Genomic DNA, 25138 nt, shown 5'->3' on the forward strand with positions numbered 1-25138 from the left:
TGGACAGAATTCTGCTTGATTTCTCCCCACTCTCAGTCCTATTGCAGTCAGTGGGCCTGATCTGGTAAACATTTACTAACCAGGCATTACATTTATGTGGGAATAAATCAGGCAGGATTTGGCCCTACAGCAACACACTATTATAAGTTACAAATGTTAAAAATAGTGACATTCCTGCAAGTCAAAATACAACAGAAACAAGAGTTAACAAAATATAAGCCCTTTATTAATAAAAATCTTTGGTTGGATCAATATTTTAAATAAGCTTCAAGAATATTTGGTTAATACCATTTTCTTTCTTCCACATAATTTCTCTTCTGGTACCTTCTTTGGACAGACTACAGAAAAATATCAAGTTTATCACATACTTTAAAACAAATAAATATATCAAAAGCTATATATGGCATTCTTTTTAGAGTTCTAGCATTAATCTTTAAATTAGTTTGGCAAAGACAAAAAGAAAGAAAAAAAGAAATAACTAACTTCTCTTGAAAACAGTTTGGTTTTGTAACAAACCATACAGTAGTTAGACTTTAAAGAAATCTTTCCTTTTTATTTTCTTTTTCAATTTTATAAAGCAAGTGCCATGGACAAGACAAAGCAATAAAAGAAATTAGGTTAATTGCACCAATATTATTTGGAAGTGCAGTTTATCGGTCGACAAAGCAAAACTAAAACGTATTATGCTTAAAAGGAGCTGTACTGATGGGATTTAACTAGTCATGGTAAGTAAGGATTTCCCACTTAATACTTTAGGGAAAAAAGCTCCTTGTACAAAAGACGGAGGATTTTAAGACAAAAGAAAAGTCCTGTAACTAACTGAAGGTCTGGTCCTGTAGCCCCAGTGCAGGCAAAGCTTCCACTGAAGACAGCAAGTGGGATGCATTTAGGATTTATGCCTCTGGCACAGCCTCTGGGAAGTGCCAGCCAACAGCAGAAAGTCTGTGGGGAAAACTGGCCCGGAAACACGGGTGCAGCACTCCCTTCTCCTGCTCCAGAGGGCTACAGGGAAAAGCCAGGCTGGGACAGGGGTGTGCTGAAACAACAGGGAAAAGGGAATTTCCTTGGCAACAGCAGTGTCCGAGTGCTTGGCGGGGCAGTGAGAGTCACTGGAGCTCTCCGTGTGCTCATTAACTCAGGGCATTTAACAAAATGCTCCATGACCATGGACCTGCTGGGAGGATCTCTGGAATTGTGCTGCTGCTGCTGCTGCTGCCAAGAAAGCACTTCCCAGATTCCCTGCGCTGATGTTTCCGGAGGCAGTGGTGCCCCGGGGAGGGTCTGGGGGACACAGTAGGCTGCCACAAGTGCCCCCCACACCTGTGAGACTGCAAAGCTCAGATTCACAGAGCTAAACCCAGTCTTGGGAAGCGAGTCAGTCTGGCAGGCTTTATGGAATACTAGGGAATACTGATTTTGCATATCATTTAGCATGGACCTTCGAACCTGGGTTTCTAAAAATAGTTCAAGTTAGCATTATTATTGTTATTATTATTGTTGTTATGACTTCAAATTTACCTTTATTTCATTAGCTAATTGATAGGCTAAGATCAGATTCTCAGAGAACATCTCTAGCAAGACTGTCGTAAGTACCTGCATTTCTTAACGCACACCAACGTCGATAGTGTTACCTAAGGATGAAATATAAAAACTCCCTGCATTACTGCTTGTGCAAAAGAAAAAAAGAAAAATGAAACGAAATGAAACAAATCCACCGTTGTCAGAACGTGGTCCTCCATGTTTGCAAGAAGGGCATTTCTCACAAAGATGGGAGTGAGTTGGCAGCACATCCTTCAACGTGCACTGGGGTGTCCGTTACCGGAGTCCTGCCCTTGGCGCCATGCCTTTCGTCTCTGGAATGCCCCAACAGACTCAGCTCCCTCCTCTCCTAAACGTCCAGAGGATAGGAATGGCAGGAGGACAAGCTCCCACTGCGGCTCCTGGAGAGCCTGGGGCTGTGGTTGTTACAGTTTTCCCCTTTTTTCTTGTCCTTGTCTTTCCAGGTTTCCAGCATTTGCAGCTTCCCTTGCTCTTCCCTCATGAAGACCTCCACCATGAGAACTTTCTCCTTGTGAATCTGCTGACTAATATCCTTGGGAATGTCTGGGATAATCCAGTCAACAAATTCACTCATGAACATGACCAAATTCTGAAAATGAAGTTGTGAGAAAAAGTGTCAGCGGGGTCAAATGAAAGGGCAGCTGTAGGTAAGGGAAAGGGGCTGATTTTGGTGCACTTAGGAAGGAAAAATGAAAAGAGAACAATATTTGAGTTGGACAACTGGACCAAATTCCCCTCAACTGCTTTGTGCATGCTAGAAGTAGAGAAATTCATCAGGCACAGACCTCTATGATTTATGTACCAATCCTGACACCACAGCCACTTAAAAATCCAAAGGAATTTGCACTTGGTGAGTGGTTCATGAGATTTACACCGGGAAGGCAGAAGCAAATACAAGAGGAAAAATGGTAAAAATTGGTAAAATACATTCCAATTTAATTTTTCTGACTGAAAAACCTTGATTCAAGGTAAGGGAGGTTTTTCCCAAGAAGACAATTTTTAATCAAAAAATCCAATAAAAGTTTCAGAACAAGTTATTCAGATAAGGCAGACTTAAAACATTTGTGTCACAATAAGCAGCATCACTGTTGTGATTAAATAATGTCTTTTAAGGTCGAATTACAAGATTTCAGCTTCTTATTCAGATGCAAATTAAACTTTAACTCAGAAAACTTTGAAAACCTCATTTCTTGGCTAGCTCTAAAAATTATTTTGGATTAAATTTATGCTGCTTCAGTGAAATTGTTGATGGCCTATGGGAGAAATTGGTGGGACCTAATTAGTATCAGCCTTGTGCTTTGCTGGTCTCTAAGGTCATTAAGTTCTTCTGCATCAAACCAGTTCAGGGAATCCCTGGGGATGAATTTTTCCACTGAGGGTATGCCAATGCCTGGGTGGGTGGGACAAAGAGGCTGATGAAGATGGGTGAATTTCTTTGGCTTTTCCATGAAACAACTGAGAAAGAAGATCTTTCTTTGGCCCAATAACTTATTTTCAAGTGCCTGCAGTGTCACCTACCTGGAAAACTATCACAAATGCCAATCTTGCTGCTAGGACAGCCCAGAAATCTTTTGAAATGTCATATTTGTTTTCAGACCAGGGGGGTTCTCTGTAATCTTTGTACCTGCAAAACAAGACTCAGTAAATCTGGAGTGCAATTCAGAAATGTTAGCACTGGAAGGAGGTAGCAGCAAACAGTCAAAACAATTAATGGAACTGTCTAAAACAAAGTTCACTGTATTAACCTCTCAGAAAAAAAGACACAGCTGAAACTCTCCCATAGCCTTCAAGTTAACCTCAAAATTAAAGGTGAATACGTCTTAATACACTCTCATTACTACAAATAATATCAATTTTGCATAAGACAGAGGAAACTACGCAACTCAGTGGATGCATTTTAAGACAGGTAAAAAGGCAACACATATTTTTCAAACTGATTTTAAAAACAAAAAACAAAAATACTGATCTCGGATTCATCGAACACGTTTAGCACGTGATTAGCAGAAGGTTGAAGCTAAAATTTGCCATGTGGAGAGAAGAGAATTTTTTCCTTAACTATGGCTTATGGAAAATCTATGTGTTGATAAACAGGACCAAGAAAAATACGTTAAATTCAACCATAGCATTCTGTCAATATTTTGAAAGAATTAGCGCTCCGCATTTTCAAATGGTTTTAAAATCCTTGGGATATGGATGAGATCGGAAAAACACAGAGGCTGGGAGTGGAAAGCAAATAAATCTGGCATTTTGCTTTTGGACCATGGTGCCAACACCTCCGTTTTGTGTTGAAATATATTTGCCAACCTTGCTTAACCTCTGCCCAGAGAGAAGCAGGAGGAAACCAGGAGAAAGCAAAAGCAAGCAAAGCTGCTACAAATGCAGTTTGGGTTGGTTTTGCTTTCATCTCTGAGCTAATTTTCTATTTAGAGGTCATTTCACCATATTAATTTGCATTATTCAAATGCATAAAGAATACAATGTAAAAAAAAAAACCTATTCAAAGGCAAGGAACTTGGTCAGTTCATGTGATTTTTTGCTTGAGTATGTGTGTATCAAAGTCATCTTTGTGTTTTTCTCCCCTGGAATGTCTCTTCCTTCCTTGCTCTGTTCTCCCTTTTCCTCCCTCCACTGTCCCCCTTTCAGCTTTGCTGGTCTAAGTACTCTCACTGTCAGATTTGAATTTGGCCCCCAGTTCTAAAAATACATAAGCTGAAATAGGTAAGCACAATTTTCCTTTACATATGAAAAGAATACACAGAAATTGTCAAAGGCGTGCAAATTTCTTCTGTGTGATGACACTTTAAGTAACTCCTAAATTCCAGTACTGATAAGGTTGCTACTGCTCTCATCAGGAATTGGAAACTGCACAAAAAGAAAGGTCATGGTCATTATATCATGAATTGACATCAGAGTGACATAATTTTCTTCCCTTAAAGCATTAGTATGCTGTTTATCATTATTTGTTTCCTTTCCTGGAAAAGGGAATCCATAAAAATAAAAATCTTTGCACGGACAAGCACTGAATTTAGCTAATGCTAATCTCCATTTCCCAAAATAAGCAGTAAATCATATTCAGTTCTGTGATTACTTAATATGTAAGCCAGATGTTCAAGGCAATGGATCCATCTGATACAAAAGGCTAGCCAGGTGCTAAAAAAGGTATTGGAAACACAAGGAACCTGCCCCAAGAATGTAAGAATTTCCCAGCCGTGAAAACGTTTCACGTTAGCGGTCATTCAAGAGAGTACCTGCATATCTGAACCTCGTAGCCAAGATCCAGGGGGTCGTTGGGAGCTGTTCCTGCTTGGAAATCGCTGACATTAAAAGAGGATAGTGTATGGTTGACGAAGCCATGCATGGTGCCATTCTCACTGTACATGTACAGGTACACGAGGCGTGGAATGAAGTCGGATGTGAATGAGATCACAAATGCCTGAGCCACAAGAGTAAAGAGTGAGCGCGGTACCCAGGCAGAGCTTCGCTTCATCACACCCTCAACCACGACTCGCCCAAACAACTCACACAACTCAGGGGAGCCTGAGGGCCCTGAAAGTGGAGCATTGGCTGCACCAGCAAGGGGTTGTTCACTGCCCACTCTCCCGAGGTGCAGCGTATTCCCTGGAGAAGGGCCACGCCAGCTGAGTGGGTGACAACTTGAGCCCCCCAAAATGGAGCAGCTGTACCCCCCAGCACCAGGGGAGAGCTACCACAGCTCTGCTTCCCTGTGTCCCCATCACAGCTTCTCCCTGGTGCCTTGCACAAGGTCCAATTGATTGACTTCCAGCTGCTTTTCCATCCTGCAAACAAGCCACGGTGATTTGACTCTTCAAAGTCTCCTTGCATTGCAAAAGGACGTTAACTGCGTGTGGCTCTTAACTTCATCAGGATAAAAGGATGAGGAGACTGAGCCCAGTTTTATTTTTATGGTCACAAAAGTTGCATTTCATCCTGTTATTTAAAATTTTCTGAAAAGATCGTGGAGAAAAGGCACGACAGCCAATTGGGCTGAGTTCCTCATGACTTTAGCCTTCCTCATTTATCATCATTATGAAACATTGCCACTGGCATAAATCTCATGTACATGTGGAACAAACACAGTACAAAATGTTTTACTTATTTTATGGTAAAGAGGAGCAGTACATTGATCAAAGAGGGAAAAAATAACACTGGGTATTGACGAGGAGAGACAGCACACAACAAAAGAGAAAAACAGAGAAATTATTTCCAAAGGAAAAGAGGAGAAATGGGAAAGACAAACTTAGGCAGCAAACCAAAAGAAAGGGTTTGCCATAGCACAACAGAACCCTGCGGACAAAGTGAAGGGAATTCAAGTCTGGATAATGTAAAAAAACACCAAAGGAGTCCAGGGCCATGTGGCCATAAGCCCTACACAGCCCCTGCTTTCTTTGCTGCACTGCAAACACGTTGAATTTCAGCTGGCCTTTGTTTTCATCTTTTTCCAGCTGGGGTGCAAGGAGGATGATCATTGTGGATGTCTCTTCATATAGAATAGTGCACAAGTACATGCATTAATATATTATGGCCTGCTAAATTTTTGTGAAATGTTGAAATGAACTTTTTTTTTTTTTTTTTCCAGGATTTTCCAAGCTCTCTGAGTGGGAGCAATGCAGCTCAAGGGCAGATTTTCAATGGAGAGATTCTGCACTCTGAGGAGCTCAGCTGACCCTCATCCTGCCCAAAATAGCACTGAAATTAAAAAATACGCCTCATCCTACTGATAGTATTTCAAAAGAGTAAAAGTAAGCAGCTGTGGTCATATTTGTTTGAAGGACAGAAGTGTTTTATGAAAACATTCTGGAAAAAAGCAGCAGTGACTACTTAATATTTTATAGTATTGCTACTGCTATCACAGCTTGAAAATAAACACAGCAACTCATCCTCAAATGTTTCCAAAAATTTCTCAATCATATACTTTCACTTGATTTAAGGGATTTTTGTGCTGAAATAAAACTAATGGAGCAGAATGGAAAAGCCAGCCTATTGAATTCAAATTTAATTCATGCTGATTTACTTACGTTTATGATGACAGCAAGCTTTCCAATACCTCTGAGGATATTATACCAGATTCCTAAGGAAGGAGACAAACATGTAGATGCTGTTCTAGTCCTTAAAAATTAGATAAATTACATCTTTATTTAACAGAACTAGGAGCATGTATGATTGTGCTGAGCTAGTTATATTTTAAATAGAAAAAGAACAAATTATAAAACATTAATTTAATGGCTTGTAAGCTAAAGGAGCCCAACTTCTGGCATCAATTTTTTTTTTGAGGTTTGGAAGGATGGGATTGAACTGCCATGAATTGCAATTAACACATTCTCAGAAACAAATAAACAAAAATAATCCAACGCCCACCACAATAAAAAAAAATCAACATCACCCTTCCAATCATGTCCACCAGCAACCTGAACCTGCAGAATCAAATCAGGGAGCCACAAAACACCCCCAAAATAATGACATGGCAAAAGATGATGTGTTCTTCAAGCCTAGGATGATCCTAGGGCACAAGGATGAGCCCAAGGAAAAACTCTGCCTGTGGTGCAGTAGAATGAATGTAGAGTTTAATAACAGATAAACTTCTCTGCTCTTGCAGCTTGGCTCTGTAACAAGGACAACTATTTTATTTCTACTTCTGTTTTTATTTTAATGAGCTTTTAGGGCATAAGTCACCACCATTTGGGAGAAGCAGCTCCCTCAGTACAAACACCCGTAGGTGTGAGCCCCCCTGTAAGGGCAGGACTGGGCTTTTGTCCCCACACTGCCACAGAGCCCAGTTCCAGCTCCATCCACTGCAGTTTTCACCCTTCCGATCTTCCAGCTGAGCAGGGACAAAGGGATACATTCACCCACAGGCTTCTGAGTCTCCTCTCATTCCCAAGGGTATTTCTGAGGCCAGCGCAGAGTTATTAAATGCAGAAAATTTTGCTTCTGCACAAAACCTGCATTGCCAGGAAGGGCTGTTGATGTCAGAGCCGTGTGAGATATTTTGCTATTGCATTGATCATTTTGATTTAAAAAGTGGTAATATTTACTTAATGAAATATTCATCTGAATTTACTGCTTTGGTCTTCCTACTTTAAAGGTAAAGCCTCAATAAATTATGACAATTCACAGGTAAGCCACAGCTGAATGTTTTGACTTTTCCTATAAATATCTCCCTGTTACTGAAACTAGCTCAGCATAATTATATCCTGCCATCAATCCAGGAATAAACAAACAGGGATACAATATCCACTTACCTATATCCTTTGCTCTCACTGCTACCGGTCTCCTCAGCTCAGTAACAAATTTTTTGGCATCCAGACGGATTTCAATGATGTTGTTCAATAAAGCAAACAAAGGTGCCAGCGGGAAGGAGGCAACAAACAAAGTTACAAACCCAAACTGGATGACTGGAAAGAATAAGAAAACATTTCAGTGCCTGTTGTCAGTATTTAACAAACGCCACATCACCACATCACTGCCAGCCCCTAAATTCTGACAAGCTGACAAGACTCAATCCCATTTTCTGTGTCAGGCACAGTTTGCATGATGGCTACTCTGCCTGGGCATGGAAGGGCCACTTGTCACCTTGTAAAAGGCAAGGCAATAGCAACCAGAAGGATGGGGAAGCTCCTAAAACAAATTTTCAGTGGGCGAAGCTGGCACAAGGAGTCACCTGAAGTAGTGGGATTATGGTAGTGACCGTGTTGGCTCTGCCTAAACTTGCCATGTTCCACCCGGCAGGTTTTTGGCCTTCACTAATCTCAGTGGAAGCTTTGGAAAGGACATGGCTGATTCCTGCCTCTGCTAGGAATAACTTGCTTCCTATAACCCGGGATCACATTTTCTTTTTGCATGGATGTCATGCTCATCCTGGTACTGCCAGTGCCCATCTTTCTCCTGTTACTTCCAAATGCTGATCTCAGTAACCACATCTTTTCTTATTTTTAGGAACTGGCAGCATGGTCTTGTAGTTTGTATCACTGAACTCCCATCTGCTTCAAGTACTCTGAACATCAAGGTCACCAGATATTCTAATTTGTCTCACTCAACATAAGACATTACTTGAAAAAATATTCTATGTGCTCTGTCAAGTACAACCAGGTCTGCAGACTTGCATCGCTCTCATAAGATTTAGTTCAGATATCAGATAAAAGACTCTGGCGTGGAAATGATCAAATCTGAACTAACTTATTTCCAGTAAAATAAGTGAAGGGTTCAACTGATGGTAAAATATGCCTCACAATCTTGTGTAGATGCCACTTAATCATTTGCATTTGAGACCTGACAGTGATGGCCAGTTACATGGCTTGAAAGAAAATATCTAAGATATCATTCTAAAGTAAGGGCTTGCAAACAGCAGAGAGCACAATTCAGCCCTACAGCAGCCAGAGTGGGCTGAAACACGGTCCAAGACTGCACATGTTAATAATTCAGTTATCTCATATCCACTGTCTGCTGAATGTACAGTTCAAAAAGCTCAGCTCTCCGTCCCAATTAGTCACAGTAATGATGGTTTAAAATGCCTTCTTTCCACCTCACTCACTCATTTCCATGTACTCAGGGGTGAGTCCAGCAAAGGGCTCCAGGTTATAGTCCACTTCATAGCGCTGCTTTTTCTTCATGTGCTCTTCATGGTCTAGAGAACGCCGACGCTTCAATTTCAAGTATCGTATAAACTTCTTCATTTTTCTGAGGGAAATGGAGACAGTTTGCTGAGCATTCCATTCCGCTCACTCAGTGCTCATTTCTCAGTTATTTTACATTACCAGGCACAATAATTAAAAAAAAAAAAAAAAGAAAGCAAAGAAGTTGCTACTTACGGGATGCCAATCTCAAACAAATTGTTCTGGATCAGCTGCTTGCCCAACATGATAATACTGAGCTGGATACACAACTCCATTAGGCAACCTCCTGGGGCACACTGGGGTGGACAGAGGAGAGGTCAGTCAGAACATCTCCTCCACCCCATCCATCCAACATGATCCCAGATAGGATAGAAACTCAATTACCTCCTCCATTCGGAAGGAATGGAAAATGTAGACATAGTCGCCTGGACGTCCAACAAATCTAGGGCACAATGGTTAGAGTTAAAAACATCAGACAGATTTTATACTTTCAGTATTTGATTCCTAAAGTAATTTATGTCTTATTCCATGCCTCTGAGTTGGGTGTTTAATCCTGAAAAGGCCTCCAACAAGCTGAAACCCCCAAACAGCCCTCTCACCACTCACCGGCCTTTGAAGAAAGCCACGTAAAAAATGGGAGTGTAGGCGTTGACAAATTTCAGCAGGAAGGCCTTGAAAATCAGCCGCTCCTCGAAGTTCTTGTCGGTCTTTGGTACCTCTGGAACCAATGGGGACATGGATGAGAAACATCAAAGAATTATCCTACCTGAAAACATTTCAAGATCATATAAATGTGGGTTTTAGAGAACATCAGCCACCTTTTAAACAAAGGGATATGTATGTATAGTGCTATATATACATACGTGTGTGTGTGTGTGTAAAAGCAGTCCAGCCGCACTAACGTCAGTGGTCAATCTGTTGAGGATCCCACCAGTCAGTCACATTACAACAGCAATTCCAATGTCATTCCACACCTGCCTTGTTAGAACCCTGGGCACTGAGAATTTCAGACTTTCTGTGCTGACAGGCACTGACCCCCAAGAAAACACTGCATTTCATCTGAGGCCGTGGAGAAGGCTTCCAAAATTGAATGACAGCACTGGGATTATGGGTGTGTAGTGTGAATAGAAGTGTGTGATATCACAGGGTGGAAAACCTAGAGGTTAAGGGTTTAGAATATAGTAATATATATAAAGCAAGATGGAGGTTTTAGGGTGTAGGGCAGTCCTTCTTTTTCACCTTCTTCTTCATGGGTCTGGGTGGTATTTTGGAATGGGATAAAAAAGGTTGGTTATTGGGTTAAAAGTAAAAATAATTGAGGTGTCATTTCTTAATTGGACAGTTTATCCTTAAAAGGCCTTGTAGAGAGAGAGAGACGGCTCCATTTTTAGTTTGTTAGCTAGGAGTGCTGTAGAACTCATGGTTTGTGAGACTGAAATAAGGGTAAGAATTAATAAACATCTGAGTCTGAGCAAGAAATATCATCTTGAGCATTTAATCCTGACTCTGGCAAAAAGAAGATACAGCACAACACTGCCTGGCCTTCATGACAATCACTTGTAGATGGGCAAAAAATTTACCCTGAAAAGACTTCTGGACCTTCTGTTACTGACAATTTTTTGGAAATAATTAAAAAAAAAAAAAAAAAAAAGGCAAGTTCCACAGTGGATATTCAGCCACAGATTTGACCGTCCCTGGCATTGCTGATGAGCCCCAGTGACCTGGGTGCTCTGATTTAACCCCCGCCGTGGGCAGCTGAAGGCTCCAACGCACCGATCTGGGTGAGCCACCTGGCGATGCAGCCGTAGACCTCGTCCAGGATGATGATGACCACCAGGTTGATGATGACGGCGGTGGCGGTGACGGTGACGCGGACGCTGGAGCGGCCAGAGGGCGTGGAGCTGATGGCCAGGGCGGCGGCCGTGGAGATCCTGTAGATGATCACTCCGAACACGATGGCGAACGTCAGCCCCACCTGCGAGGGACAGCCGCCCAAAACCTCACCAAAGATTTACCTTTAAACGCTTCCTCTGGGATTTTGAAATAACCTTAAACATGGGGCCTCTGGGCCACACCCCAAATCCACCCAAAATGGCATCAAGGCTTTGATGAACTGTGGGGAAGGAGCCCCTTCTGTCCCTTGAAAATCACATGGAAAAGAATGACACCGTGATGCCACAATCGCAGGCAAAAGGCTTTTCTTTTTTTAAAGGCACCTAAATGTGAACTGCATGCTAAAAAAATACTACATATTAAAATATATTACATATTACTAATAAATTCTAAAATATTACTAATATTTATATTATATTAATTCTAAAATATTACTATTGAATATAAATAATAATTGGCATTAACGTAAACACTAATATTGAAAGTATTAGTGGGCTTGCTTTGAGCCCTGACACCAGGAGCATACACACACACGGTATTTCCTCTGTGATAAACAAAAAAACCCAAAATTGAAACAAATAGGAGTATTTCAGCTTCACAGTACACACCAGCCTTCAAATCCTTTACTCAGGCTCGCTGTGCTCTCATAATCACAAACTGAAATTAAATCTGATTAAATCAACACACATCCTGGCACAGTAAAATTTCTCTCAATTTTCATTGCTTAAATAGAGGAATGATTTTAAAACATGATTCTCAAAAGGTCCTGATACTGAGCATACAAGATTTGCTGCATTTCTGGTCTCTGAAAATACAGATATTAAAAAACCCAACCCTAAACCAAAATCCCTACTCAAAAAAAAACCAAAACCCCAAAACCAAATTAATGGACTTAAGCTGGGGAATTTTACCTTTGGAAAGGGTTTAAGCTTTTTTTTAAATGTATCTGCCAATCTGTTCCATGACTTGAATTATTATTATTTCTGCCAACATTTGTTTTAAATGCTGATGCTTTATCAGCAAATGGAAGAAGGCTGTTCTCATAATTATTTTACCTTTTCCTTGAATTAACTGCTCTGTTTGCAATTCTCCTGTTTGATGGTATAGCTCCAAGTTTGACTGATTTATTAAAAATCGTCGCAATTATGATTGCAACTGGCAACATAATTTCTTTCCTAAAGTTTGATTATAAAAATGATGTTGGTGACTTCCTGACCACTTTCTGAGAGGGCTCTGTACTTTTTAAGCTTCATCCCATCAGTGGTGTGGGAATTTCCATTTCTGTGCCCTCATTTTTCCCTACCCTATTTTAGTATTTTTTTTTCTTTATTGGAAGGGGGCAGCAAAGTAGAAATTCAAGCTCTTGAAAAGACTTTAGGTGATAAACCAGTAAAATGCTTGATTTCTTTCACTGGGAAAAAGCCATTTTGAACCACATCCACCTGATCAAGTTTCTATCACTTCTCTTCCACAAAATGACTTAGTAACAAAAATTTCATGTTTTGCCAAGTGATACTTACCATGAAGATGATGCCAACAAAATTGGTTAAATAGGCTGGAAAACGGTCCTTCCATGTCAGCTTCTCTTTATCTGTCTAAAATTTTGGGGGAGGGAGAAGGAAAAAGGTACATTTAAAAAAGAAGGAGAGTGTGATTCTACACATGTGATGGAAACAGAGAGGGGGGAGAAAAGGCTGGCAAAACCACAACCAGTTAGAAGATGCAGACACAGTGTTTACAGTCACAATTCCACACAGGCAAATTGTTTACGCCATATCCAGGTTCAGAATGGTTGAGTGCCTGTGCTGAGAGTATAAATAAACCAGGTTTTTCTGTGTACTTTTTGAAGGAAACATGCAAATAGGCTGTCATAAGCCATGAAGAAAGGTCTCTCTTGCTGTTAAATATTTTCTTTTGCTTTCCCTAGAAAAATCCCCCTCCCTCCTCTCCTCCTCCACAGTTAATATTTGCAGCTCTGCCGTTGCACAACTGGTTCCACTGAAACACAGGTTTAAGTATTAAATTAATTCACGCTATGGAGCAGTTCCAAGGCTCAGTTGACAGGGAAGATTTAGTTTTGGTGTGTGATAAGACTTGAAATGCCCTTGTTATGAGTGATTTTTAATTTTACCTGGCGATTCCCATGGTGTTCAATGGACTACACTAACAGGAATTATAGAAGGAGGGCTGCAATGAGGTGATTTTTAAACCATTTTGTTATTTTCTATATAACAACTCTGTATATTCTCTGAATTCCTTAAATCCAGTCAGTCAGCCATTGCCTGAATTTTGGCTACAAAATATTCATTTAGAGGAGCGTTGCTCTTCTGGAGTCCTTCACAAACTTGGATGCCTGGAATTGTTTCGAAACACCAGAAAATGAACGGCAAAAGGAACATGGCAAAGGATGATGCACATGTAACGCACATAAAAATATTGCTCAAATTCTATTTTTATGACATGCACATTGTCTCAGGGAAGTGCAAGCAGCTCTTTCAACACATGGCCCATGCTCTTCTGCAAAACATAACATCCAGGATGGGAAATCTAAGATTAGCCATGCAGTGCCATTCCCAACTCATAGACCAGCATCCCAAAAAGTGCTGAAGGAACAAAGGGGAAGAAACTCAGAACTGAATGTGAATATTAAACAAAGGTTCAACAGCCAAAACCAAATTGATTTGTGTCTTCCATAATTACTCATTATTTGAGTTTCTTCATAAGTTTGAATAAAAAGAACCAATTTCACCCCAGCCATGACTGTCTTAACTCTTTGTCTCCATTTGTTTGCTGTCTCTTCTGGAAAATATTGGTGCTTCTGATGGCAGTCAAAGGAAACAGAAAAGGGTCGGGCAACATGGCATTACAAAGCACTGCTCAATTAATTCCATTAATTAATTCCATATTCTCCACTGACACAGCACTTTAGCACAACTGAATGCTCTGTTAGTTTGCTTAAGGCTTTGTGTTTCAGCTTTAAGTTAATAAAATATAACAGCAACAAATGAGAAATGCTTGCCCCAAGTCCTAGTGAACATCAGGCAATCCTGCAAAGGATATTCCCTTTTTAATACAGGATTGTGCTTTCACTTCTTTGAGATGTAAAGAAGGGCCAATTTTTTTTTTTTTAATTAGACTTCTCTTGAAAAAGCTATAAGCAATTTTGGTTTAGCTTTAGACATTTTTTCTTTAAGAAGGTTTCCCAGTCTTACAACTGTCGAATTTGAACTTTAACACACTAGATCCCAATGAAAGATAACCACCAAGTCTTTCAGAAAAAACCCCTCTTTTTCTCACGTTTCCCAGATTAGTAACATCCAAATTGAACACAGCCCAAAAACTTAAAAATAATCTGGTTAAAAAAAAAAAATCGTTCTTAATTGCTCAACATTCATTCTCCAATATTAGAGGGCCACCATTCATTAATTGTCTGATGAGTCTTCCACATTTAAGATCCAAATTCTGATTATACTCAAAATAGAGCAAGTTACAGGTTTTTAGCAGAATACAGTAAAGTCTGTAGCCAAAATTGTTTACCCATCCTATCACAGTGCAGCAACCCAAATTGTTTCTCTTCTGCAAGGGATTTAGAAAGGGATTTGATTTGCTTATGGCCCTGAACCACTTACACACATCATCCTATAGATGAATGAGAACACACCGCCAGCACCTCTGCTGCATCTTTTAAGAGGGGCCCAGTGGTACTCAAGTATAAATTTACTTTAACACTCATCTATATATGCTGCCCCTAAAGAGTGCAAATGTTGTTGCACTTGCATTTTCACAAAGTTGTCATAAAATCTCAGTTTAGGAGACGGTTCCACGTTGTGGTGCCACTGGCAACAGACACAAGAAAGGAAATTCTGCCAAATTTGATGCTGGAGCTTTTTCCTTCTCTCATTAAAACCACGGCATGCAGACAACTGACTTCTTGTAGTGAAGGGGGAATAACCTCAGGTAGGATGGGGGCATCGGTGTGCAGGGGAGAAAAGGAGCTTTTCCAAATCTTTCTGCTGCTGACAGGAAAGGAATTCCAGCTCCAGCAGAAGGGCAGGGAAGCTGCTTGTAGGGATTGCACCATCCCTTGGCAAGAGGCAGGTGCTCCTGGGGTGACTGGCAGCACCTTTCTCAGGGTGATGTAAAGAGCAGGTTCAGAGCATAAGTGAGCACTGCCTCGTTCAGTGGGATAAAAGGGGAAGCTGTGTTTTTAAAAGGCAGAAAGTTATTGCCAAAGCTGGAATTCGGCGTGGAAATTGGGAGTTAGTACTCTTCATTAATATTTTTATTTACAGAGAAAATCCAGCAAGACAGAGAACTTCTCCTGAGAGGCTTTAGGTACTTTTACTGCACAGAACAAGGTTTGTTACGATTTTCTCAAACTTGATTTATTAGCATAAGAGGAGCGCCTCTTTGATGAGGCTCAATTAGTTTCCCTGAGCCACACTCCTGAATCTAATTAGTAAAGGCATTTCTAGATTCAGTGAGCATTGACTATTTTTTACCTATTTCTTAGTCTTGGGTCACTGCCTGCTGTAACAACCTTCTTTTTTCATAAGTGAAAGAAATTAATATTTTTATCATACCTCTTTGTGTTTGTGTTCTTTTCTCAATGATTTTTCTAAAACTTTCGCTTCGTATTCCGCTCTTGGATGATCCTGTGAAGGAAGAAATATTTAATCAAAAAGTAACATCACTTTTTTTCTCTATCAGCTACAGATGAACTCTCTGCAGGTCGATTTCCTGATAATTTCTGAGTTTTCTAACTGAATTCCAATTCACTTGGTATGTCATTCATGTCAATTGATAGTTCACTATAATTTAAAAATTGTTAAATCCTGTGTCTACAGGAGCGACTGCAGAACAATTTGGACAGCAATGGGCAGTGCTGTGTAGATTAAATTTAATATATGAGATGTACAGCACAACCTGCAGACAGCATGGCTCATGATGCTTGGATTTCAGTTACCTCTATTTTTGATAAAAGTTAAATGTCATTAACTAATTTCAGTGATCCTCAGCTCATGAGGGGATTAATTTTCTGCTGTAAGTATGCAAAATACTTGGCTTTGGGATCCCATAAAATTGTCATAAAAGGGGTGTTCTCTGAATTCTGTCCCGGACACCATCCGCAGATTCTCCATCTGCATTGCAGGAGAAGGCAGGAAACACTTGGAAGTAAGACACAGCCAAAAGATTGAGGAAGATTCATGGACTCAGAATTCCCGATAATTACGCATTCATAAAAGAGTCAGAATTCAAAGTTATGCATTAGATGGGAAACAGAACGGAGCTGAAAAAAGCCTGAACAAGTGGATAGGGGAAGGGTGTAAAGGCAAAGCAATCAGTGGGAGTTCCAAAGAAAATCTGATGCTCGAAAAAGGAGAAATGGAGATCAAAAGATGGCATTCATCAGTAGACATGGAATAAAAAAGGTAGGAGCGATTTAAAAAAAAAAAATGTTTTCCAAACCTTGACTGCCTCCTTCAGGAAACCAGAAAAAACCCACGAAAAACAAGAAAAAAAAACAACAAAAAAACACAAATAAACAAAAAATTTGATTACTGAACTGTTTCAGGTTATATTGTATTTATATATCAAAATTTACACAAACCAAACATAGGTACAGTGGATGGTTAGACACTACCAGAGAAAACTCAGTCTATTCATCTTCTATATTAATTAACATTACTGCAAGTATTCTGTGAAGCAGGCATCCCTAAAAACACCAGAAAATGAGATTCTTTGTGCTTTAGCATTCACTCAAAACCCTGACTGTTCAACATGATTCTAGCTTAAGTTTCCCGCAAATCAGCCACAGGAGGATCTTAAATTCTTAAATTAAATTCATGCTAAATCCATGACTGTATTATTTATCACTGAGCACCAAAACCACGGAATAAAACATACGGAATTGACAGCTGCTGGCTTGGCTGTGCAGAGCTCTGAACTCAGACATGAAGCAGACATTGGAAAGATACACTTAATCCTCTCCACTTTCATGGATGCTAACAAGTTACCAAAAATAAAGGAGCATATAGCGTCCAGGAAATAAATCCCTGTATTCTCCCCTAGAAAATAGGTATGGATGAGTGCAGAGCCCATGGACACGGGGCACCTAAGTATATTATGGAGGAGATAAACATATTAAGGGAGATAATTCCAACAGAAAGGCTCTGGGGGCGAGGGGAGCGGTGGCTGTGCCAGGCTCTGCGAGCTGCAGGGTGTCAGACCCAGGGAGGGCTGGTCAGGGTTGTGTTTCACGTGAGCAGTATTTGTTGTGTATCTATTTAGGACATCTAGAGAAGTGGCAAGGGAGGTCATACTTCTTTTAATAACAACAGCAGGGCGAAGCTGGGGGCTGGGACTGTGCTCTGCTCCGGCAACGTGTCTCCTTTATTTTCTGTAATGTGGCAAAATCGAAACCAAAAAGGTGGGAAACAGTTTCTCAGCTGACCAAGGATTTGCCCTCCTTTCCTTCTAAAACTTTACTGATTTTGAAGATCTTTCTTTTTTCTCCTTTATGCTCTTTAGTAGATTTAGTATAATCCTGGCCAGGGATATTACCTATTTTTTTTCAGCCACTGCAAAAAACTCCACCACCTCCACACCGTGTCCCTCCTCATGCCTCAAGCCCACATGTCTGGCAATGCTTTCTGAGGTATTTTCCAAGTCAGGGCTTGATTCTTCATCGTTAAAGTTAATAGGAATTTTTCAGTGGTTCTTTTTTTACAGCGCTGTAACTTTATCAGCTTCAATGCGCTCATTTCTGATTTACAGCAGTGTGTGATGAATGAGGTCCTTGGCTCTTGGCACCCTGACTTCAGCCCAGCAGGTCTGAGCTGTATATTCCATGCCTACTCTGCTAGGTGTGACCTCACTACACACTTCAAAAAGAAAAAAAAGAAAAAAAAAAATCACATTTTGTGGCTATACAATTACATTCCCATGGCAACAGGACCAGACTAACCGTGCCCTTGCTACAGAAACCTCAAATGGTTCATGTATAGGGATTTTCCTTCCTCCTGTAAGGTGGAACCCTCCCAGGAACACGAGGCAAAGCCTGTAAGGTCAGGGCAACAGCAGGGTGGACGGCAAAGAGTCAGAACTGAAGGGACAAACCTCCTCCTCTTCAAACCCAGTCAGGTCCCACCTGTAGTTGAGGCGCATCTGTTTTCTCTTCCAGTGCTCCATAAAGGTGGCAGCTGAAACAACAGTTTAACATATAAAAACAGGTTACCACTTCATTTTCTCTTTTCTTTTCTTCAGCAGTCAAGTCTGGCTGGGAAACACTGATGTGCCAGGAGTCAAATGTTTTATCCAGGTGAGCTGAAAAAAGGGCATTTTTTACATCCACAGCTTCATGTAGGAAGATGCCTGCAATTTTTAAGGAGTTTAAGAAAGCCAGGCTGCCAAACTTATTTAGATATTTGTATTTGTGACTAATGATATTATTGGTTTTCAACTGCATATAGTTTCATCTGTGAGTCCAAAAAACCTGAATCTTTTCTGTACAAAATAGGAATGATTTCCCTTGTAGTGATGGCAGAGTTATTCCCTCAAAGATATTAAGATAAGGCATTTTTATATCATTATAATTACATCCACCTCGTGGTTACAACAGTGTGGTTGGCTCTAATCATCACACTCAAACCCAAACACTCTCGTGAAAGCTGCATGTGGGCAGGCATGAAAGAGGAAGCCTTTGAGAGTTTTAATCATTAAAACCCCAGCCATTTTCATTTTGATGGAGAAGGCTCAGAGAAAAAAAAAAAAAAAAAAAAAAACCCGTTAAAGCAATTCTTGAGTCCCCATGAATGATTCCAGTCTATATCAGTCCATCTGCCCCTGAGACTGAGCGAGTTCTCAGAGGACATATTTAGTTGCTGGGAATACACCAGTGTTGTATAATAAATAAGTGATTATGAAAGAGGCAAGTCTACCAAGAAATGGTGTTCCCAGGGGAGCTTCCCACAGTGAGTATTAACAGATGTGCTCAGAAACGTTCGTATCCAGAAAAAACAGAGGCAGGGAGAGGGTAACAAAGTTGAACAGAGAGGAAAGGACACCCTCTTGACTGGAGCCGGGCTGGGGCCATGACATTCATTCGCCTTCCAAGCGAAACTCTCATGTGGAAAAGCTACAGCTGAGCCCTTTCACAAGCCACAGGCTTCCTGTAAATCAGGGTGGCCAGAGCTGTGTCTTGAGAGGGTCCCTGCCCCAAGGACCTGGTGTTGTCTGTCCTCTCCTCGCCGCCAGCAGTTCCCAGGCTGGGTGGGGGCTGCAGCTTCCATTTACAGCCACAGGTATGGCAAATGAACCAGAGGCTACTGGACATCCTCCCGTGGCACTGGTTTGCAGCAGGGCAAAAGGAGAGGACGGTGCCTGGAATGCTGGCTTGTTTTGGGAGCCCTGAGAGAAGGTGCCAGGGAGCTGCATCCCTGCTCTGCCATGAGCACCTGCACTTTCCCATTTCAACTGTATGTGAATTTAACAACACAAATTCAAAACTATAGGGTGAAAGTTCTTAGTTTTCCAGTTGAAAAAGACATTTTTGAAACAAATTTTTTTTGTTGTTTTATAAGGTATTGTACCACAATGAAACTTTGTATTGACTCCAATGAGCTTGAGGAGTTTGACATCCCACTTCAAAACCCTCTCAGATTTTGTGCAGGGCCCACAACCTGGCTTCTGTCAATTTGTCTTACTTTGCACAAGAGTGTAAAAAAATGGATGAAGAGACCCACAGTTGCTTGCTGTGAAAAGGGAGGCAAAATTTTACTGTTTGGACAAGAGGATAATATGCTGAGATCCATGTGGGGCTCACAATAATGGTAAATGAAGGCGACCAAAGTGACACTTGACTTTCCTTGTGGTATTTGATAATAAGCTTTCAGTGCTGCATCTGAAACAATGCTATCCCAAACACAGACCCTGGCCAAAAATTAAAATTAAATTATGTTGAATTGTACTTAAATCAGTTTAGATGAATGGTAATGTACAAACAGTTCCCTAGGTACTGGAAGGGACAAAAACTCAGGGTGTATTATTAGGATGAAATATAATCCAGAACAGGTTAATTCACAATGAGGTGTACAGGAAGGCTTGTGCTGCTCTCACTGCTGCTGGCAATATGTGGCCATGAAAGCTCCTCTCCCCCAGAGCCCATTCCTGGAGCAAGGAGGTTCCCCATCATCCCCCAGCATCCCCTCCACAACCATCCCTGAAGACATCCTCACAAAGATTTCATGAGAAGGGTCATATTTTGACCCAAGTGCTACAGACATGCCCAGAAAGGGCTCAAAGCATGAGGGCAGCATCAGGATCAGGAAAAAATCCCTTTCTGACACTGTTCCCTCTTCCCAGTCTCCTTGCATGATGTCTGCCTGCTGATAAACCTAATTGCATCTCGGAGCACTCGGGAATCAATGTTGGTTTGTCCTGAAGACAGTAAAGGCCATTACATTTCCCCCCAGGGCCCTCCCCTCAACCCTAGAGTACATTAATACATTTCTTCTGTAATGTTCTAAAGTGGAAGCTGGCTCTGCAAAGTTTTTTTCTTTTTTTTTTTTTGGCAAGCTGTGCAATCCCGTTAATGAAATTTTGACATACCACGCAGCAGTTTTATGACAGATGCTTAACAATTTCATTTGCTATTCAGCTTGAGCAACTTTTCGAATTTTAACCTCCAGTCCAGAATATAAATTTGAGTGTGACAGTTTCGTGGGAAAGAAAAAAAAATTTAAAAAAAGGAAGACGAAAAAGAGAAGGTCTTTGTATCATTAACTGCCTGTGTATAAATATACTGCTTTATCTCCTCTGTTTCTTCCTGTTGTATTTTCAATAATTAAAAGCTTAACATCAAGGCATAGATCTTCTTACCCCAGAGAGCCATGAAGACTGAGAAGAAGACAGTTGCAGGGTTATCAAACAGATGACTGGCACGGGCAGTGGCACACGCAGAGCTCATCTTCCAGTAACTGCACGTTTTGTCACACAAGGGACACATGGTGATGTTGTTTCTCTGGTCACACATCTCCATACTGCAACAAAGCCACAAGAGAAGCATGGTCAGGATGGCTCCAGCTTCGTGCTCTGGTGATCTTTTTTCCTCTGGACAGCAGCTGGTTCTGTAGGATCACTGGATACCATTCTACACCACTGCAGGGGCTAAAATCCTCATGTAAGGCTGTCTCCCTCCCTCCTTCCTTCCCCAGCTCTATTTCCATTCCAGGGAATAAAGAGGGAACATTAAAGAAGCCATAAGGCTCAGTGCTTTCTACTCTAAGATCTTACAGAGCAAAATAAATAAAAATAAAATAAAACACTCTTGTTTTGAAATACAAACTGCAGTGATAGATAAGGTACAAGGGAAGGGCTGAACATCAAGAGACTGGAGTTCAACCAATTTATCTCCTCCGTGCTCCATCTGTGAAATAGCAACAGTGACCCTCCCTTTGACTTTCTTCAACTACTGGAAGCACTACAAAGTAATCTTAATGAACAACAAAAAAAATTAAGTCTATTTTTTGGTACCCATTATCTGCTTGTTATTCAGGGCTGGTGCTTGTTGTACAAACCATGTAATTTGCATCTCCGTCTGATGATGCATGCAAGGCAAAAAATGCAAAATCAGTGGGCTTTAAAAATGCTTCAATACAAAACTTGCTGAGAGATGAAAGGTAGGAGGACATCCAGATTTTGTTGATGTGATCACAGTAGCTTATTTGAGGGATGTATATTCTTGATGCATCTCGCTGTCACACAATGCCCTCCTCAGCACTCTGTGCTGAGAAGCACCAAACCCCCTCATTAGCAGAATTTTGCTGGTTTGTTTTAACATAATGACCTGAGTTTGGGAAAAAACCCAACCACCTGAGCAACCGGCCAAGAATTATTTTTAGGACATCAATGCAAACTCCCCAAGTAATATTAACAATGAATGCTAATGAGACAGAAATGGGCTGTTCTGTGCCCTTGGGAGAGCTCTGTGGCTTACTGGAAGCTGAGAGCAGGGAGGCCTGTGGAGGTGGGTTAATTTTAAGTACAGCTTCCAAAACATGAAGCGTGAGGATGGAAGAGTTTTAGGAGCACACCATCCTGCTGCAACAGCCAGTTGGCACAGATGGGAACAGGGATTGGAGTCTTGGGATGTGGGTGGCACAGGACAAGACCCAGGAACAAGAAATCCCAATTTCAGTGGTGCTCGGCCTAGATATTACTGACAAAACACTTCTAAAGTGAGGCAACTCTGAGCTTGAAGTGCCCCCCAACAACAGAATCTATTTATTCATCCGTTTTACCTGGGTATATTCTCATCCACAGTTGCACAGCCATAGAGGAAAACGATAATCCCTACAACTGAAGCTGGAATGAGCATTTGTGTATAAACACCCAGCCAGGCGAAATATAGTCCGATCTTCTCTCCAAAGTATTTTCTGAAATACATTTAGAAAAAAAAAAAAAGAAAAAGAAATGAGAGAAATGTTTCCTATTTCTCAAAATATAACATGGCTAAAATTATGAATCACATCTGGATTAGGCATGGAGAAAGTAAGATCTGGTGACCTGTGGGAATTTTTTTCTTCTCAGAGGACTCTCTTTCTCATGATGCTTGGAGTCCATCCAGAGATACAGGCACCCTGAAAACAAGTTTGTCCCACTGGTCATTTTTTCCCCCCACTGTGCTTCTGCTGTGGAAATTGGTATCTTTCAACCTTCTAAGAGGGTGAATCCTCTTTAAAAGACACCTCATTTTCTTCAGAGAGTCTCCAGTCTTATCGTAAGCAAACAAAATTAATTAGAAATATATCCCCTGCAAGCTTTCGTGCTGTGTGGGATATATCAGCACGTCCTAAACTCACAGGGAACTCCTTTTCTCCCAGTGAATTTCCCATTCTCTGAGGGCAGCATCCCCCCAGGGGCACAAGCATCTCTGCAGAGCTTCATCTCTGCCCCATGGGAACTCCAGGGCAGGGGCTGAACTCTCACCTCACCAGGTCGATGGGCTGGTATTTATAGAACACTCCGTAGCTCGCCCACTCCTCACACAGGAGCTGGAAAACAGAGAGGCAGGAGGAAGGTGAGAGCTGATGCCCAGTGGGTTCTCCTTTGGCCCACAGGGCTGGTCTCCCCACACCAGGGTCTCAGCCCCAATCGTGCCAGCACACACAGATCCTGCATTAAAGATTAAAAGTGAATGTGATGGTTTGGTGTGCTCCAGCAGAGAGAGGAATTCCAGCACGATAAAAGGAGCTGGGCTGCTGGATACCCACAGCAGAGACAGGGATAACAATGCTGGGTTTGTGATCTAGGTCCAGTCACCCTTTTCCTGACACCCAACCTCAGCTCCCCTGACACAACTTCAGGCCATTTTGCTGTAATTCAGCATCCAGCAAGAGGTGCTGGGCTGAGGTGCCTCAAAGGCTGCATTTAAATTTTTTTTTCAGCTTTAAATCACAAGAAGCCAGTGATTTCCACTCTTCCTTTTTTTGTCAGGATGTGGGCCAAGGAAAACAATGACCCCCATTACTGATTTGCAAAACTGAATGCCTCACAAAAATAGGTTCCTCTGAGACCTTTAACTTACCCTTTATTTTGTAAAATATATAAATAGTGCTTCTCAAACCTCATTTTTTTCCCCCTCATTCAATTCAGCCAACAGAGTGAAATAAGAAATTAAACTCAATGGGGAAACCAAGACTGAAACCAGTATCAGTACAGGGAGGCCAACGGGATTAATCTTGTTCCTAGACCAGACAGGATGTTATTCCCCAAACTCCAGGCTATTTTGTCATGGGAAACTTGACAGATGTCAGACTCCTACATGTCTCCAGTGAAATGCAGGAAAAAAAAAAAAAAAAAAAAAAAAAAAAAAAAAAAAAAAAAAAAAAAAAAGAAGAAGAAGAAGAAGAAGAAGAAAAAAGGGCAGACCAGAGCTTGGCCACTGCCCATGCCCATTCCTCCTGCTCACACTTGATCACAGAGAAGTCCCACAGCAAACAGTGTTCCTACAGCAATTTTGGAATTCTCTTGTCAAACCATTAACAATTTCCAAGCTGAACTGCTGTACTTATATAAATGGCTTCACTCCTTAAAAAAGAAAAAAAAACAACACCAAAAACCAAACCAAAACAAAAACCCAAACCAAAACAAACCCCAAAACCTACCAAAAATCAAAGCAACTTCTCAGCTTTTACAGAAATATGACGTCAAAAATGTAAGTGGGCTCTGGGTTTTCCCTTCTACAATCCAAAATCATTCATCATTATTAATTTCCTTACAACAGTAAGGGCATAAACTGAAACCTAACAGCAGGCCTTTATTAAACAGCAACATTCTTGCAAATTTTATTTTTATTCTGCTTTAGGTTTTTTCAACCACATTTTCCAAGGGTTTAAGGCCAAATGCCTGTGTCTGGGAAGCAATGATTTGGGACACCTCAACATCCACATGCAACACTAGCTAAACCCTTTTTTTAAATATATATTTTTTAAAATTAAATCTTTAAAGCTAAGTTTATGCTGGAAATTAGATTCTTTTTCTGTAATCCAAGCTGGTCAGGCACATCAGGAAAACACTAAGCTGAGGAGACTTTGCACGAGTGCCATGTTTTAGTTTTGTGCAATTTGAAACCAGATTTGTGCCTAAAGTACAAATGAATTATCTCATTTATCCTGACATTTATCAGCCTGATATTCAAAGCACAGCTTCAAAGACGTGATTAGAGGAGATCAGCACACTAGACCTAAATATTTACTTCATTTCTAGGCCTCAAATCTTTAATTTTCTTGTTAAAAAAAGGCACATGCCTGGCCTAGTACTGGATAAGATTAAAGAAAGCTTCAAGAAACCAGAAGAGACATGCCAAAACACCAAAAGATTATTTGAAAGTCAAAAGCCAAGGTAAACACTCCCAAACACGCAATGAACTTGTGAAATTAGTGAATTTGTGAGGTTTCAGACGTCAGTAATGAAGAAAATAATCTGGACACTTTTGGAAAACATGGACTTTCATTCTATTTTTAGTTGAGCGATGTGTTGCTTAATGATGAAAA

At 40.9% G+C, this 25138-nt stretch overlaps 1 protein-coding gene across 2 annotated transcripts in view; it reads right to left on the bottom strand.

Moving 5' to 3' along the window:
- Positions 1 to 204: 204 nt before the first annotated feature.
- ANO1 (anoctamin 1) overlaps positions 205 to 25138 on the bottom strand; it is a 72170-nt gene continuing 47236 nt past the window's right edge. The window contains exons 11-28 of one of the 2 annotated variants that reach the window (XM_066320466.1): positions 23073 to 23137; positions 22385 to 22519; positions 20964 to 21124; positions 18204 to 18286; positions 16554 to 16565; positions 15668 to 15739; positions 13825 to 13902; positions 12605 to 12679; positions 10965 to 11166; positions 9798 to 9909; positions 9576 to 9633; positions 9387 to 9487; positions 9110 to 9255; positions 7821 to 7973; positions 6597 to 6649; positions 4809 to 4993; positions 3079 to 3184; positions 205 to 2149 (exon numbers count right to left, since the gene is read on the bottom strand). In XM_066320466.1, coding sequence (XP_066176563.1) covers positions 1889 to 2149; positions 3079 to 3184; positions 4809 to 4993; positions 6597 to 6649; positions 7821 to 7973; positions 9110 to 9255; positions 9387 to 9487; positions 9576 to 9633; positions 9798 to 9909; positions 10965 to 11166; positions 12605 to 12679; positions 13825 to 13902; positions 15668 to 15739; positions 16554 to 16565; positions 18204 to 18286; positions 20964 to 21124; positions 22385 to 22519; positions 23073 to 23137 — 2058 coding nt within the window. In that variant the 3' untranslated portion in view covers positions 205 to 1888. The remainder of the gene's footprint in view (positions 2150 to 3078; positions 3185 to 4808; positions 4994 to 6596; positions 6650 to 7820; positions 7974 to 9109; positions 9256 to 9386; positions 9488 to 9575; positions 9634 to 9797; positions 9910 to 10964; positions 11167 to 12604; positions 12680 to 13824; positions 13903 to 15667; positions 15740 to 16553; positions 16566 to 18203; positions 18287 to 20963; positions 21125 to 22384; positions 22520 to 23072; positions 23138 to 25138) is intronic. The other variant, XM_066320464.1, reaches the window with a different exon arrangement.

Source organism: Sylvia atricapilla, chromosome 6, assembly GCF_009819655.1.
Source record: "Sylvia atricapilla isolate bSylAtr1 chromosome 6, bSylAtr1.pri, whole genome shotgun sequence".
Taxonomy (NCBI): Eukaryota; Metazoa; Chordata; class Aves; order Passeriformes; family Sylviidae; genus Sylvia; species Sylvia atricapilla.